This window comes from Xyrauchen texanus, chromosome 28 (genome assembly GCF_025860055.1).
Source record: "Xyrauchen texanus isolate HMW12.3.18 chromosome 28, RBS_HiC_50CHRs, whole genome shotgun sequence".
NCBI classification, from domain to species: domain Eukaryota; kingdom Metazoa; phylum Chordata; class Actinopteri; order Cypriniformes; family Catostomidae; genus Xyrauchen; species Xyrauchen texanus.
The window spans coordinates 9,526,914-9,541,750 of NC_068303.1; the positions used below are offsets into that span (position 1 = coordinate 9,526,914).

Consider the following 14,837-nt stretch of genomic DNA (forward strand, 5'->3'; position numbering starts at 1 on the left):
ATCAACAAGGCATATTAGTCCTCAGAACTGATCGTTGTTTCCCCCCGCACCATTCTCTATACATTCTAGAGACTGTTGCACATGCAAATCCCAGGAGATCAGCAGTTACTGAAATACTCAAACCAGCCCGTCTGGCACCAACAATCATGCCATGTTCAAAATCACTGAGATCATATATTTTTTCCCCATTCTGATGGTTGATGTGAACAGTAACTAAAGCTCCTGAACTATATCTGCATGATTTTATACATTACAATGCTGCAACACGATTAGCTTATTAGATAATCGCACAAATAAATAGATGTACAGGTGTACCTAATAAAGTGGCCGGTGAGTGTATATATATTTTTATATATTATACATTTTAAATATATATCCATCCATCCATCCATCGTCAACCGCTTATCCTGTGTACAGGGTGTAAATATATATATAAATAATAATTTATAAAAAAAGATTTATTATTTAAAAAAAAAAAAGATTTATAAAACAATGTATATGTATATATATATATACAGTATAGGCATAAGAATATATATTTCTTATTGTCTGTGCTGTGACTGGACTGTGGTTCAGATCAACCAAAATGCTGAGTAAAAGCAGGAAAAGCAGCAGGTCTTCTGGGCTTTCCACATTTATTTGCTTTTCGCAGGGAACATTGCAAGTCAGGAGGTCACTTTAATTTTCTCTGGGTGTCACAGAGGTGACCTGCTTCCTATTAGGTCATCTCCGGCATTGCAGCACAGAGACTATTTCCTGTCATATCAGTTTACCAAATTTCAGGTCTAGAAAGAACTTTCCAGTTATATGTCCACTATGCATAAGATGTTTAACGAACGGCCAGTGGGCGGTCCGTTAGCGTGCTTTGTGAAGTTAGGTCTTTTAAACCCCTGGCTGTTTACTTTACTGTGTTACACTAGATTACCTCTCTGCTCATTTCCATTACCGCTGTAATATTTATTTTCAGATGTTCTCCATGCCTGAGTCAAGGATAGTACGAAAGTTTGATATCTAACTCTGACTCATCTCTGCTGTTTTATATTTGTATTCCTAAGGGAAGCATAGTGCTGTTTTAATGTTACATGTTTAAAGAGTTTTATTGTTGCTATTTCGTCATATTATGTCAAAGTAGAACACAAAAATTAAGAACTCAATAGGATCTGGCCTGGATCTGTTTGAGATGAATAGTGTCTCCATGCAAAACTCTCCTCTCCCATTCCCGGTCTGATGCTAATTCATCTCCCAGCAAGCAGAGGATCTGGTCTTGATTAAAAGCAGGGAACTGTTCAATTTGACATTCATTTCAGGATCAATGTTATAAGGTTAGGCTCAGTTTGTGTTTTCCCCTCTTCCACCCCCCAACCCCCTGTTAAGAACGTTTTAATACCACTAAGTGCACCGTAAACACAGCTTGGCTGCAGCTGTAATTGCTTAAATGCCCAAATGCATACCACACCACCCTCATAGAGGAGTGGAAAAAGCATAGCACCTCTCTTTTTCTAGATGTAAATGCCACTCATTCCTTTCTAATTAAATGTTATCATCTTAGTATTGTCATTTGACACAGTTGCTTAGGTTTGTCTTGGCACACAAGCAACAATCTATGTTAAATTAAGGGAAGTGTCACTGGGCTATTGTGTGTTATTTTTACTGCCTCTTTTATCAATGATGGTCTTTTTAGCTGTCGAGTGTAAAGCTGGTAACTGAGTGTGTCAAAGTGCAGTAATTTCATGCTTTAGTCAGTTGAGATCATACAACATGGCTGCTTGTCTTTACCTTAGCTTCGAAAACTAATTATTTTCCCGCTCTTTCTTATAAAACTTACCCTGTTTTATCCTATTTCACCTCCATTGGTTGTGAAAATTGGATGTGACCGAGGACCTTTTGAATAGACTGTACAACTTTCATATCATAATAGACATATCAAATTAAATATGGAGTCTACTTCTACAGAGGTCCAATTGGTTACCTTAGTTTAGGTCTTGTGTTCCACAAGGTTTCACACAAAAATGAGGTTGAGAAAAACTTTTTAGACAACAAGTTGGTAAAATTACTGTAGTTTGAGTTCTTACTGTCATACAATTTTACTGTACACTATAATTACCCTGTTTTTTTTAGTATTTAGTCATTATCAGACCTCGCAAAGAGGCTGTGGTTGAGAACTCAATGGAAGATTGTATGTAGCCAGCTCCATATCCAGCATGACCTCGTCTTGACAACGTTATGGCTGATTCTTGACATTTATCCCAGCATGCACCAGGTTGAATCAGTGTGTAGTTCCACCTCTTTAAATCAGAGCACTTGAAGCCAACTGCTTTAACCAGTTGCTGTTTTCACATAATGTATTTCAAGGTGGTGGCAAATGAAGAGCAAGCCTGTTGTTTTGTTGAAGTCTGATTTTACACCTGTAAAATCAAAAGTAGAAGAATATAGCTGGCCTCAGTTGGGAAAGGAAAATCATTGCATTCCAAACAGCATAAACAATGCCTTCACAGAACATTTCGAATGGAAAGCAATAATGATGGCCATGCTGTAAAATCATTACAAGAGAATTTTCAATAAAAATGACTTAAAAAGTGAGCCCTCCGACAGTGGAAGTTGAAGTATGAGAATCTCTTCTGATTGGAACGCGTCCATGTCATGTAGAGTATAATGTATGTTACAGGGCAGCAAAGCAGTGCAAACCTCTTTTAAAATAAAACAGACATTGGCTTTACTCACCCAAAGAGATACGCTAAGATGCAAGCCACCACAGCGCGATGAGGTTGAATGTCTCACACGAATAAGGAACGCTTGAGCATTATAAGCGTTTTAATACAGGAAGGGGGTGCTCTTCAAAATCATTTTATGCTTCAATCTGGGACGAAAGCCTTCAATGAGAGATGTTTCGCTACCCACTAAAATAATAGGCTCATCCTGTGTGGGATAAAATGCGGGATGTCTGGCAAAACCGGACAGTTGTAAACTCTAGCAACAATAAACATTGCTTATGCCACCTCTCCCATTTTTAAGCCATTTTCTTTGAAGAATGTTAATATTTGGATGCCCACATGACAAACATCCATTGATAAACACTCACATATAGTGAACATTCATAAGTTTGCATCATTACAATGACAAATAATGTAGATGTTCTAGCAAATGTGACTGCAGTCTGAACAGCAAACAGTCTAATCGGTCCACATATAGCCTTCAGTTTGAACAGTCAGTCTAAAGAATCGAATTTGAGAAAAAAAAATCTGATTTTTACTGCATTGTGAACAAAGCCTTCTTCTGAGGAGAACACAGTTCTCAATGAAGATAAAGTACCAGTGAGATTCTCAATGGAGAACTGGAGACATTTCTGTCTGCTCTTTCTTTGTGCTTTTGTGAATAGCCAACTTTACCTCCATATAAACAAGTTCCCTTTTTTTCTCTCTCCCCTTTTTCTCCCCAATTTGGAATGCCCAATTCCCAAAGTGATCCAAGTCCTTGTGGTGGTGTAGTTACTCACCTCAATCCGGGTGGTGGAGGACGAATCTCAGTTACCTCCAAGTCTGAGACTGTCAATCCGCGCACCTTATCACATGGCTTGTTGAGCGTGTTACCACGGAGACATAGCATTTGTGGAGGCTTCATGCCATCACCGCAGCATCCACACACACCTCACCAAGCGCCCCACCGAGAGTGAATTCTTATTTTCCCATTAAAATAAGATTACTTTTAAAATAATTCACATTATAGCGACCACAAGGAGGTTATCTCATGTGACTCTACCCTCCCTATCAACCGGGCCTGTTTGGTTGCTTAGGATACTTATGGTTGCTGGAGTCACTCAGCACGCACTGGATTCGAACTGGTGAACTCCAAGGTTGTTAGTCGGCGTCTTTACTAGCTGAGCTAACCAGGCCCCTCATACAAACAAGTTTCTAAATGTTGGATCTTGTTTTCCATAGATTGTGTTCAATGTACTAATAGCTGTCAAAATGAGGTTAACACATGATGCAAACAATTATTTCTACTCAATTAGTTGTCTCTTTAGTTACTCAAACAAAGGCTGATAGTCAATAATAATGTAAGTGCAAATTAGAGTTGGACACAAAGCGGGCCCTGCATTCTAGACATTATATGGAAACATGCCAATTTTTACTATAATAGCTGAAAAGAAGGCATTCGTGCTCAGAGCATTTCTATGTGTTTCAGGGCTGTGTTATAATAACATGTTATTTTCTGCAATTAATAGTTGACTGTTTAATGAATTTTTTTAAATTAACGCAATTAATGCAGTATCATTGTTGTTGGGTTTTTTTCACTTCCTGAAACTTCACTAATGTTTTTCTCCACTTCCTGTGGCTAAAGTTATATTTAAATTTCCAGGAGGTACAAGCTTGACTCGACTGAACATCCTAGCACAGAAACTGATTGTGTGGAGCAGTGCACGCTTGTTCATTATCCTTGACACATGTCCCAGTTATAATAGACATTAATCGAATCTTCCCATTTGATCTTATTATTTAAAAAGTCCAATGGAAAATGCCAGATGATTTTGCCCAACTTTTATTACAGCATGTCCACTGAATTTATGGTATTTATACATATACTTGTATAACAGATTTATATCTGTAAAACTGTGACTAATTAACTCTATCTGCAAAAAAATTATGATTAACCAATACTTTCAAGTTCTTTGAGACAAAGTATCAAGTAAATATAGTTATTATTATAATTTAATGTTTGTTTTAATGTACTGTGAACCGTAATTAATCAAGATTAATCACAGAAAACTGTGCGATTAATTAGTTTAAAAAAAAATTTATCCATTCACAGCCCTAATATTAAATGTGTTTTATTACACAAAATACTAGTGATTAGTGTTTTGTTAACCCAATTTGTTTTTTATTCAATCTTTGAATACTCTGAATTCTGTTAAAAAGGTCTAACAGAAGCATAATATTAATAATTATTCATATGGATGATATGTGACTAAATTGAAAGTATAAACCATATCAAATTAACTTTCTTTCAGAAAAAATCTGGTTCTACCACAATTTCCTCACTGTGCTCTGCATAGCTGTATTAAAGCCCCAACATATTCTTTCGACATGCCCACCACTTCCACAGATCTTTTCTGATTAGATTTAGAGTATTTTTAGAAAGCCATATATTCCACTCCTCATAACCCTGCATCCTCTTCCTGTCATCTTGGTGTCCATATTTGTAAAGGAATGCAAGTTTGTTTTCCACAACTTTCAAAGTCTAAGAGAGGTGAGGAAATGTATACAGCTATTGAGTTACTCATGGCAATAAAACGACAATAATCCTTCTTCTATGTTTACCTCCACCACCTTTCCTCTATTTAAAATGTGTTACTGTATTGATTTGTTAATTAGGCATCAATATGACATGCTAAATATAGAAAGTATAATGCTCATAAACGTTTTACACTTGGCTGTGACCCAGATGTTGTATATTTTTGTTATGTGCAGCTATAATTAGTGGTGCTTGCGAGCATCACCATTGCTATTGCTCATACTTAGCGTTATACCACTATCCCTAAGTATTAAACTTATGCGCATAACACATCCCTCACCATTTGTGCTACGAATATAAATGGTACCTAGAATTGTATGACTTGTTGAGATATGTGCTATTAAATTTCCACGCGAGTGGATTTTTGCCTGGAGGATTAAAACTTCAAAGGAGGACCCGAAACGTACAGTGTAGGGACAAGAATACTGTATCATAGATTTGGGGGTGGTTTCTTTTGATTTGGACCAGTGAGAACCCATCTGTCAACCACCCAGATCACCCAAATAGCAAAATGCTAAACAACAATTAGAACACCTTAGTAAATCCCTAGCATGATGGCAGCAAGTTCTCAGTAACAGAAAATGTCCAAATCTAGTTCAAAAGTTGTTGTGGTACTTTTACTGAAGATTACCTGGTCTGAATTGTGGACAAACGTAAACACAAAAATTGCAAGACTAAAAATGGTTCCTTCATTTAAGTCACTGAATTTTTCTAAACAATGTTAAAAAAATTATATTTTAAGGCACAATGCATCAGAAGTACAGTATGTCCTGTGATTCTGCATTTCAAACACAATCAATTCTGTTTTTTTAATTAGCTCTGGACACATTCGTCATCTTGAAAAATGTCAGGGAAGTGCTGAGTAAGACAGCGGATTATAGAAAATGTGCACATATGCACTTCAATACTCTCATGGACTCATCTGGTGTCACCTGCCATTGCTGAGTCATTCAGAGATGGCCCAGCTGTCACTGCTGATACACACCTCACATCCTGACATGCGGCGAACACGACAAAACCACAGCTGTCATCTCCAAGGACACTTCCTCTTGGCGCAGCGTTGAAGGAATATGCTGAGTTTTTGCACAGATTGTGACAGGTTACAAGATGTTTGGTGAATTGACTTTACGGAAGAGAGCTAGCTCAGCGATACATCTGTCTCGGCAAAAGAGTACCAGCAAGAGCCTCTAATTTTTCATCTGCCTCTGTCTCTTGACATTGTTATGATGCACATTCACTATTTCATGATACAAAAAGTGATGACTTTAGATTCTGTGTATTGTGAATCAATGACCACACTCTATCTTTATCGATGGTAAATAGACATTTAACAGACACTTATATCCCAAGCAACTTACAATATTACAAGGACCCTCCCCCTAGAGCAAGTTTATCTGTCTGCATCTGGCAAAATTACTAGGAACACCCACTACATGGCACACCCACTCTAAGTAACGCCACCTTGAAATTCAAAGCAGTACTACTGGCTGAAAAAAACTTGGCTGAGGAAAATCCTATGAAATCCATGTATGATTCATGATGTCTCAACTATGTACTCTAACTATGACAAAGAATAACTTTTAAATGATATGTCATATATCATTTTATTAAACCGAAGATATAAATGATGGAACATTTTTCTGTTCTGTTTGCTCCAGTTAGTTCACATGCTAACCGGTTAGCCTTTTAGCTTAGCATATCCACGTACTGTTGCCACCTAGTGCTACAGTGGTATGATTGTTTTCAATAGAACTATAAAGATGCTGTATAGTTAATAATTTTACAAACATTAACATTTTTAATCTTTTGTGTTTAGAGGTAGGGATAGGTGTAGGGTTGCCGCAGTACTACAAATAAATAAAACAATCACAGTGTATGAATGTGACATCCAACTGTCGCAAACTCTACCATTTTGCTGGTTATTTGAAGGGGTGGGGGTAACTTGTAGTGGGCATGTCTTGTAGTACTCTTGCAGGACGCAGACAGACCCTTCTATAAACCCATATGACTTTCTTCCTTACGTGGAAGATGTTTGAAAGAATCACAGTCAGTCACCTTTCACTTTCACTGCATCTTTTCTCCATATAATTAAAGTAAATGGTGGCTGAGGCTAGTCCATAACTTTCCTTTGGAGTTCCATAGAAGAAAGTAAGTCATTTACCCAACATGAGGGTGAATAAATTACGACAGAATCTTCATTTTTGATTGAACTAACCCTTTAAGACAAGCCTTCTAGTTCTGGATATAATAGTTTAATTTTGTGGATTATTTTTTTTCTCACATTGGAGAATTTAAGGTCATATTTGAGGGTTTCGTGTTTGTGGTGCCCTCATATGCCTTTAAAAGGCAATGCAAACTAACACTGAAACATTAGCCGTTTTAACAGGTCTCTCAAAATAACACATTAAATACCTCGCTATGTTGAACAATGAAATCAGGAATGTGATAGCCTACACACATTAGATGACGCTTTCTTTTTTGGAAACAGTAATCAGTTTAAGGTGTTTCTGTTCCAGAAATTCTATTTCAGATGCTTCTCAGATGGAGATTTTCATAACAGTGTGGTTTTATTTACCTAATAAGCAAACCATATGTAGTTAAAAACATGCTCTATGCAAGTACAGTTTATGAAGGCTTCTAGCTACAAAAGCTTGATATTTTGCATCACTGCTTTCTGGAATGTGTCAGACCGCAATTCATAATGCACATAAAGTACATGTTGCTCAGTGATGCTGCAAGTCTGCCAATGTAAACTGGACAATAATGTAAAATCTTATTACATGGTAATTGTTTTTTATTTCAATTCAGCTACTATCAAATGTTTGAAGATGCTCTTCCTGACATGTTTGTAGCTTGCTACCTGCATAATTATTTTTATAGTACAGACATTTGCACGTAGCTTTATCGACCCGTTGATTACTGAGGTTTGTGGCCACCACAGAAATAACTATGCATATCGCCAGCAATTCCAATTTGGTATAGCTGCAGGCAAATCTCCAAAAGAGGGTGGGGTTACTCAAAAAAGGGGTTGCATGAACTCCAAAACTCCACTTCCACTCACGGTTAGGGTTAGGGTTTGGGTTTGGGAAAGGGTTAGGTTAGGGGCTCCCTGTATCTTTTCTGGCTGTTTGGAGCTCTGCCTGCAGCTGTATCCTCCTCAGCAATGCTGGTCTTTTCAACAGGGCAGACCCAGCTGGACTGAGAGACAAGCTGCAGAAAGAATTGCTTTTATCAGTTCCTCTCCTGCACAGCCTGCACAGGAAATTAATATGAAGTCATAACAGATTTAGCCAATCTGTCTCTCCAACAGGGTCCAGTTCTAGCAGAGCTCATTGGATGTCCTCTCAGGCGTGCCTAGTCCAAAGAGCGCTCTTGTCTTATAAAACAATACAATGACATTCATTCACCCAGTGATGTGCTGACATTATTCATCATCAAATTCTCATGGCCCTGATAAGACTGATATTTGTGGAACATGCTTCGCTTGTTTCTGGCTTAATAAAAAAAAATTGAATTGAACTATTGAACTACCTCTGTGATGACACATGCATTATTCATACTTCGGCATTTGCTGGTGGACAGAACTTAAATATTTATGCCTTGTTAATTTTCGTTATTTATTTTTGTCTTTTAGGAAATGTTCGAGGCGCTCTTCTTTGCATACGATGAAGGTGTGATGTTCCAGCAGTTTAAAAGCTTTCGACGTGTACGAATCAACTTCAGTAATCCCAAAGCGGCAGCAAGTGCCAGGATAGAGCTGCACGAGACGCCTTTCAGAGGGAAAAAACTGAAACTCTACTTTGCCCAGGTGAGAATTGGCTAAGGTGACTTAAGACACCAGTATGCATGCATCACACAACAGTGAAGTGGCCTAAAATTTAACTTGACAGCATTAAAATGTTGTTTTGAGCAGATGTTTTTTCTTAACAAGGGAACTTTTAATGCAAGCACATGTAGGTGTACATATACCACAACAGATGGCTAAGAATACAAACTAAACACATGACAAATGGCATTATGGTATTCCTAGTCTGAATTGATTAAATAAACTTAATTTCAAACTGAATTGCACCACCAGCTATATCATACAGAAATGCAAAAATCCTGCCACCCCTTTTGTTTTTTTGACACTTAAAACATACTGCTTTCTGATTGCATGCACTATTTTAAGCAACCCTTTAGAGACTATATTACGTTGCTCTTTAAAGTATAAACTATGTATTATTATTTGGTTCACTGTTGTCCTCATGCCATATTGAGACATTAGGTAGTCTGTCCTCTACATAGGGTCACAGTGCACAACAGAGCTGCTACCATTTGATCATACAACATGCTCATCGCAATCATTCAGCAAAATGATGCCAGGGTCTCTAAGCCCTTGTGTGTGCAGGAAATTAACTCATATTCAGGATTACACCACAACTGTACAGTAGGGGTGAATCAACTGGCTGGAAAGGAACAGTTCTCAAATAGATGCATTATGATAGTTGGGATTAGCTGCATTTCAATCTAGTTTACTTGGGTGTTGCAAAGTCTGCAGATTTCAAACTAAGGAAATATTAAATATGTGAGCAGTGTAGAGAAGGTAGTTATTAGCAAAAACGTGTTGATGTTCAAGAACAAAGCCCCAATAAGTTTTAGGGTTGTAGCATATATTTGCTATAAAGATGATGTGTGTGATTGTTTTGATGTTGTTCCAAACAATGGAATTTGTGATTTATTGATGCAGAATGTTTTTTTGTTTTGGTTTTCATTTTTGGGTCAACTGTAGTTTTAAATGACTTACTACTATCCCAGTGTAATATGCAGACAATTATACTTAAGCCATTTTGTAGGCTGATTTCCCAACTCTGTTTAAGCATCCAAAAGCCCAACATAGCAATATTAGCTCAACTAATGGTGTGAGTTTTGACCGGAACTATCTATTTGTCAGACCAATGACAGATGAGAAAGTGTCTGGGAATCCTGTTTAAAAAACAGTCATTGTTTTTGCCATTTCGTGTAGTCAATCTAGTGGTAAAGAAAGTATTAATTTCATCTATAATTTAACAGGTTTTCAAAATACTTGAGAAAGCTCTAGTCAGACCACATTTGATCAAGTGTTCTAGTTTAAAAATGGTAGAGGAGAAGGCTGTCTTTTTGTTTAAATGAATCCTGATTGGACTAACACCTGCATCTTCTGGCTTTCAGGTGCAGAACCCAACATCTGATGGAGAAAATTTGCACCTGGCCCCTCCCCAGCCTTCGAAACAGTTCCTCATCTCCCCGCCTGGCTCACCTCCTGTTGGCTGGCAACAGATTGATGAAGCCAAACCAGTTATTAACTACGACTTGCTGTATGCAGTTGCCAAGCTTGGCCCAGGTCAGTTGCAACTCATTGGCCCCATTTAATGGTCTCCATTCGAGTCCATTTGACGTATTGGCCTGATCCATTATGCACTGGTCATAGGGTCAAGGTTGGGCGTGCTTGCAAGATCCAGCAAGATCCATGCTGGTAGATGATGTTGCAACTACACAATTCTGAGGGTAAAAAACATATTTTTCCATTGAAACCAATTCAGAAGTAGCCGTGTATTTTGAGGAAATAAAGTGTTTTGCCGGCAACATATAAATTGCACATATTTCATGATAGCATAGATGTTTTACCAGTACCACTTAAAATTGTGAAATAGACCAACACCACTCTTAAACCACGAAAAGAAAAGTCTGACCAGGCTGGGACCAGAATAGGGTAGTTTGAGCTGTTTTGTCTGCAGGAGAAATGAGTGGGAATGCCAACGGTAAGCTTTCTCCAGGTATTATAGACCCTTATTGGCACTGGCAGGAAAAGTCTCTCTGTCATAAACCAGGTGCTATCTTGTCCACACCTGAACTCTGAACTTCTATTGGTCTTGCATGCTGGGATGTCAAGTGACATGCTACAGCTCCCTATCCTCTCAAATCAGCCACATCCATTACCACTCGGATAGCTATTGTCCTAAATTGTCTTTTTCACTGCTGGTGCTTACATTCACTACCCTGCTCCCAATCAAATATTGCTCTTTTTCAGCTGACCTTCAACGGTGTGTATATGTGTGTGTTCAACTCCCCCTGTGCCCTGATGAGTGGTTACTGTAGTCTGTGCTTGTGCTAAGTTGTAGTGTGTTTTGAATAGAACTGGCATGTAGATGCTCCTGCTTATCTGGATGTTTGACAGTGCTGATGGGGGCTATGTTTGGTATGGACCACACATACCTACAAGCATACAGTAGGAGTGTGAGTGCCCTAACTCTCCTGGGATCAGCTTGGCCATCTCCGAGTAAATAAGCACAAATGTTCAAGTGTGTTTCCTGTGAGCAGTCACAAATTAATGGGCCACCATTAATTTTCGCTAGAGTTTTTTATAGCATCAAGTATTAAATTACAGATGATATGACTGGTATTCTTCCTCAGTGTTATGTAACTGAGCAGTTATGTTCGCCAAATCATTTATCTGATTTGTCTTCCTGTTGTCTACCACCAACCACTAATATTTCCTCAATAGATGAAGAATTACCAAATGTGCCTTGCTCCATATATATAAAAAAAAAGTTAAGCAAATAAGTTATGGTGTAACATCAAGACAAATCATTTAAGATGCTACACCAATTCTAGCCCACTTATCAAATGTTAGCACATTTTTGACATTGACCAGGTTGGGTCAGATTTCCTTCATCGGGTTTTGCACAAACTTGTGAAGCACTCAAAAAAATGTTTACTGCTTGTTCAATGAACCTAATTAATTTGGTACTTGATTTCATTGCATTCTATCCATTTATATTTTTAAATAAAAGTTTACTTAATCCATTTGAGTTAGGGCTACATGAATACTTTTTGTGGTGTTAATGTAGCATTGATGAAACTGGGCAGGTGATTTCCATTTCTAACATGTTTTGCATGGGACTTGATAGGGAGAGTAAATGTTAAAATTAGGTGTTATTTTATGGTTATTTTAGGTGTTTTTGTGCAAGATGAAAATACTGTAGAAGGGGACAGTTGTTAGTTTTTCATATTTTGTTAGGTTGTGATTTAGAAGATGTTCTATTATGTTGGAGTTTTGGGGGTTACCCAAATGTGAAGAGTGGAGCTTGAGCTAACTATAAGGACTGGTGGATGTAACACATGAAATTCATTGTTCGCTTAGTTGAGCAAATGCTGTGCTAACCATAGTATACAGTAGTCACTAAACTACACAGTGTATTGTTTCCTACGAGTGTGTATTTGTCATGCTAATATTCACTTTCACTAGTTTGTAAATAAAGTAATTAAAGAGATTTAATTGAGTTAAATTGACACGTCTAATTTTGTTGGGTTTACCCAATTCAACTAGGTTCTTTCTACACAAGTGTTTATGTTGAGATTACACAGTTAATTTTAAGTTAAGAAAACTTATTTCAAACATGTGGAACCACTGTCCACAACGGAATCAATTTCAGCCTTTTTTTGTTTTGTTTTTGTGAGCCAATGCCAGCTTGAGTGCATGCTGTCATTAAAGCAAAAGGGGGAAAAAACTAATAAAGTCTTATTCATGTACATTTTCCTCAATTTTGTTTATGCGGATAATATCATTTATAATAGGGAAAATATATTAAATGAGAAAAATACAAAATAGGAGCATTTCACTAGCATTAATTCTCATACTTTTGGGCCCCTCTGTACCATGGTATTTACATATTACTCCAAGGTACTTTAAATCCCATTGTAACATAATAATAGAGTAAATATATATGCCATTGCTATATATATATATATATACCATTGCCTTGGTGTCATATCCAAAAAAAGCCATGGTAATAATATTGTGCCTTTCTCAGTGGTAGAATAGTGTTAGTTAATAGAGAACAACCTACATCCTTTGAGTTACTAGGACAGCTAATTTTAGGCCGGGTATGTTGCATCAGTGCTTTACAATTCAGTGCGCATCCTAGAAAGAGCACGAGAGCTCTCTGCTATATAAAATAGCAGAGAGCAGAGAAACTCCTTTATAGTGACCTGCTTTTACCATGTCAGTCATGTAAAATGGACAGGCAGATCTGCCATCATTGACTCTTGCCTCATAAATATCATATTCACCATTACAGACATATAAACAGGTCAGTCTCTCAGTGACCTCATATAAACAATGCAGACAGGATCTTCTGCTATCTACTGACTTCTTGGCTGCCTCCACATTCTAAAACATCAGCTAAGAATTGCTTTGCACCCATGATGTCCACCAGGTTTAATCTGGCAAAATTATAGATTATCCATACATGTTATGTGTACAAATTCATAGTAATATACAGTATGTGTTTATTTGGTATCGTCGCATACATGTACAAGTACAGTATTTGGCATATCTTATATCAGTGAACATCCATACAGTATCATACAGTACTGTACATGTCATATATGTGTGTTTTACATGTATTGTCATGTTCATATGCAACGAGTTTGCTTCAATATCTCAATTGTTTATTCCTGACAGCAATGAGAATAAATGCAGGGCGTATGGAGACTTCAGATTTAGTCTTTAGCTTCTCTGATTTTTCTACTTAGAAAACATGTGTCTCCACTAGATTATCAGAAGAGATCTCAACAGTATCTCAAATTGAGCTCAGAATTGCCAAATATAAAATCTGAGATTTCAATATGCACATAAACATTTCTCATTCCTAAAAGCACCTAATTATCTTGGCTATGCTATCCACATACATTTTATAGCTCTATGCATTTACCATACTGAATGTCACAATTGACTGATTTGTGTCTATTTTTACACGATTTTAGGAGAAACAATTAAGAAAGTAGATATTTAAATTAAACACAACTGAGAACTCCATGAAGGCATGAATTACGAAAGAGAAACCTACAGTATGAGCTATAAAAAATAAATATTAAATCAAGGAAAAAAACTAAAAGATATTGTTAGTACTTTTAAAAACAGCATATCCTTAAACATACTCATAAGAAAGCCTTGCGGTTTCTCATAATGTGTCTATATTTGTCAGGATTATATCACTCTGACTAATCCATCTACTTCTCTGTCAAACATTTTGTCCTGTCTTCCCATTTGAGCAGCTGTTTGGCACATTCTGGCCATCTTGCCTCGTTCTGCAACTAAGCAGTTAAGATCATGGCTAGCACGTGAGTACATCATGGTACAGGCCTAAATGGTCTGGTTGGCTGTTGATCCCTTATGAAACCAGGTCGATATTGAATGTCACCCTCTGGTTGATCTATTTTTAGCTGACAGTGTTAAAGGCGTTTGGGGATTATGGAGTAGGAACATTTGGCATTATGGACTCACAGCCATCAAAACCCCAAAGAGATCAATTTCAGAATCCCATGAAAACATCCTGCTGAATTCTAAATCTCCCTCTGTCTGGCTCAGTCTAAATAGTTATGGGGGATGTTTAAGCATAACTGATGTTTTACCCTATTTTATTTATGTAATGGAGTGTGACGAGGAGGAGGGCGGGCCAGGCCGTGAGGACACACGGCCGGCCCTGAATTGGGCTAATCAGCCGGGAGGGGGATAATGATGAGCT

The 14,837-nt window shown here is 37.5% G+C and overlaps 1 protein-coding gene across 3 annotated transcripts in view; it reads left to right on the forward strand.

Annotated features, from left to right (window-relative positions):
- LOC127622163 (calcipressin-2-like) overlaps window positions 1-14,837 on the forward strand; it is an 83,463-nt gene that overhangs the window by 55,455 nt on the left and 13,171 nt on the right. For all 3 annotated transcript variants that reach the window (XM_052096136.1, XM_052096137.1, XM_052096138.1), the window contains 2 exons: window positions 8,924-9,097; window positions 10,480-10,651. In XM_052096136.1, the coding sequence (XP_051952096.1) occupies window positions 8,924-9,097; window positions 10,480-10,651 (346 nt within the window). The remainder of the gene's footprint in view (window positions 1-8,923; window positions 9,098-10,479; window positions 10,652-14,837) is intronic.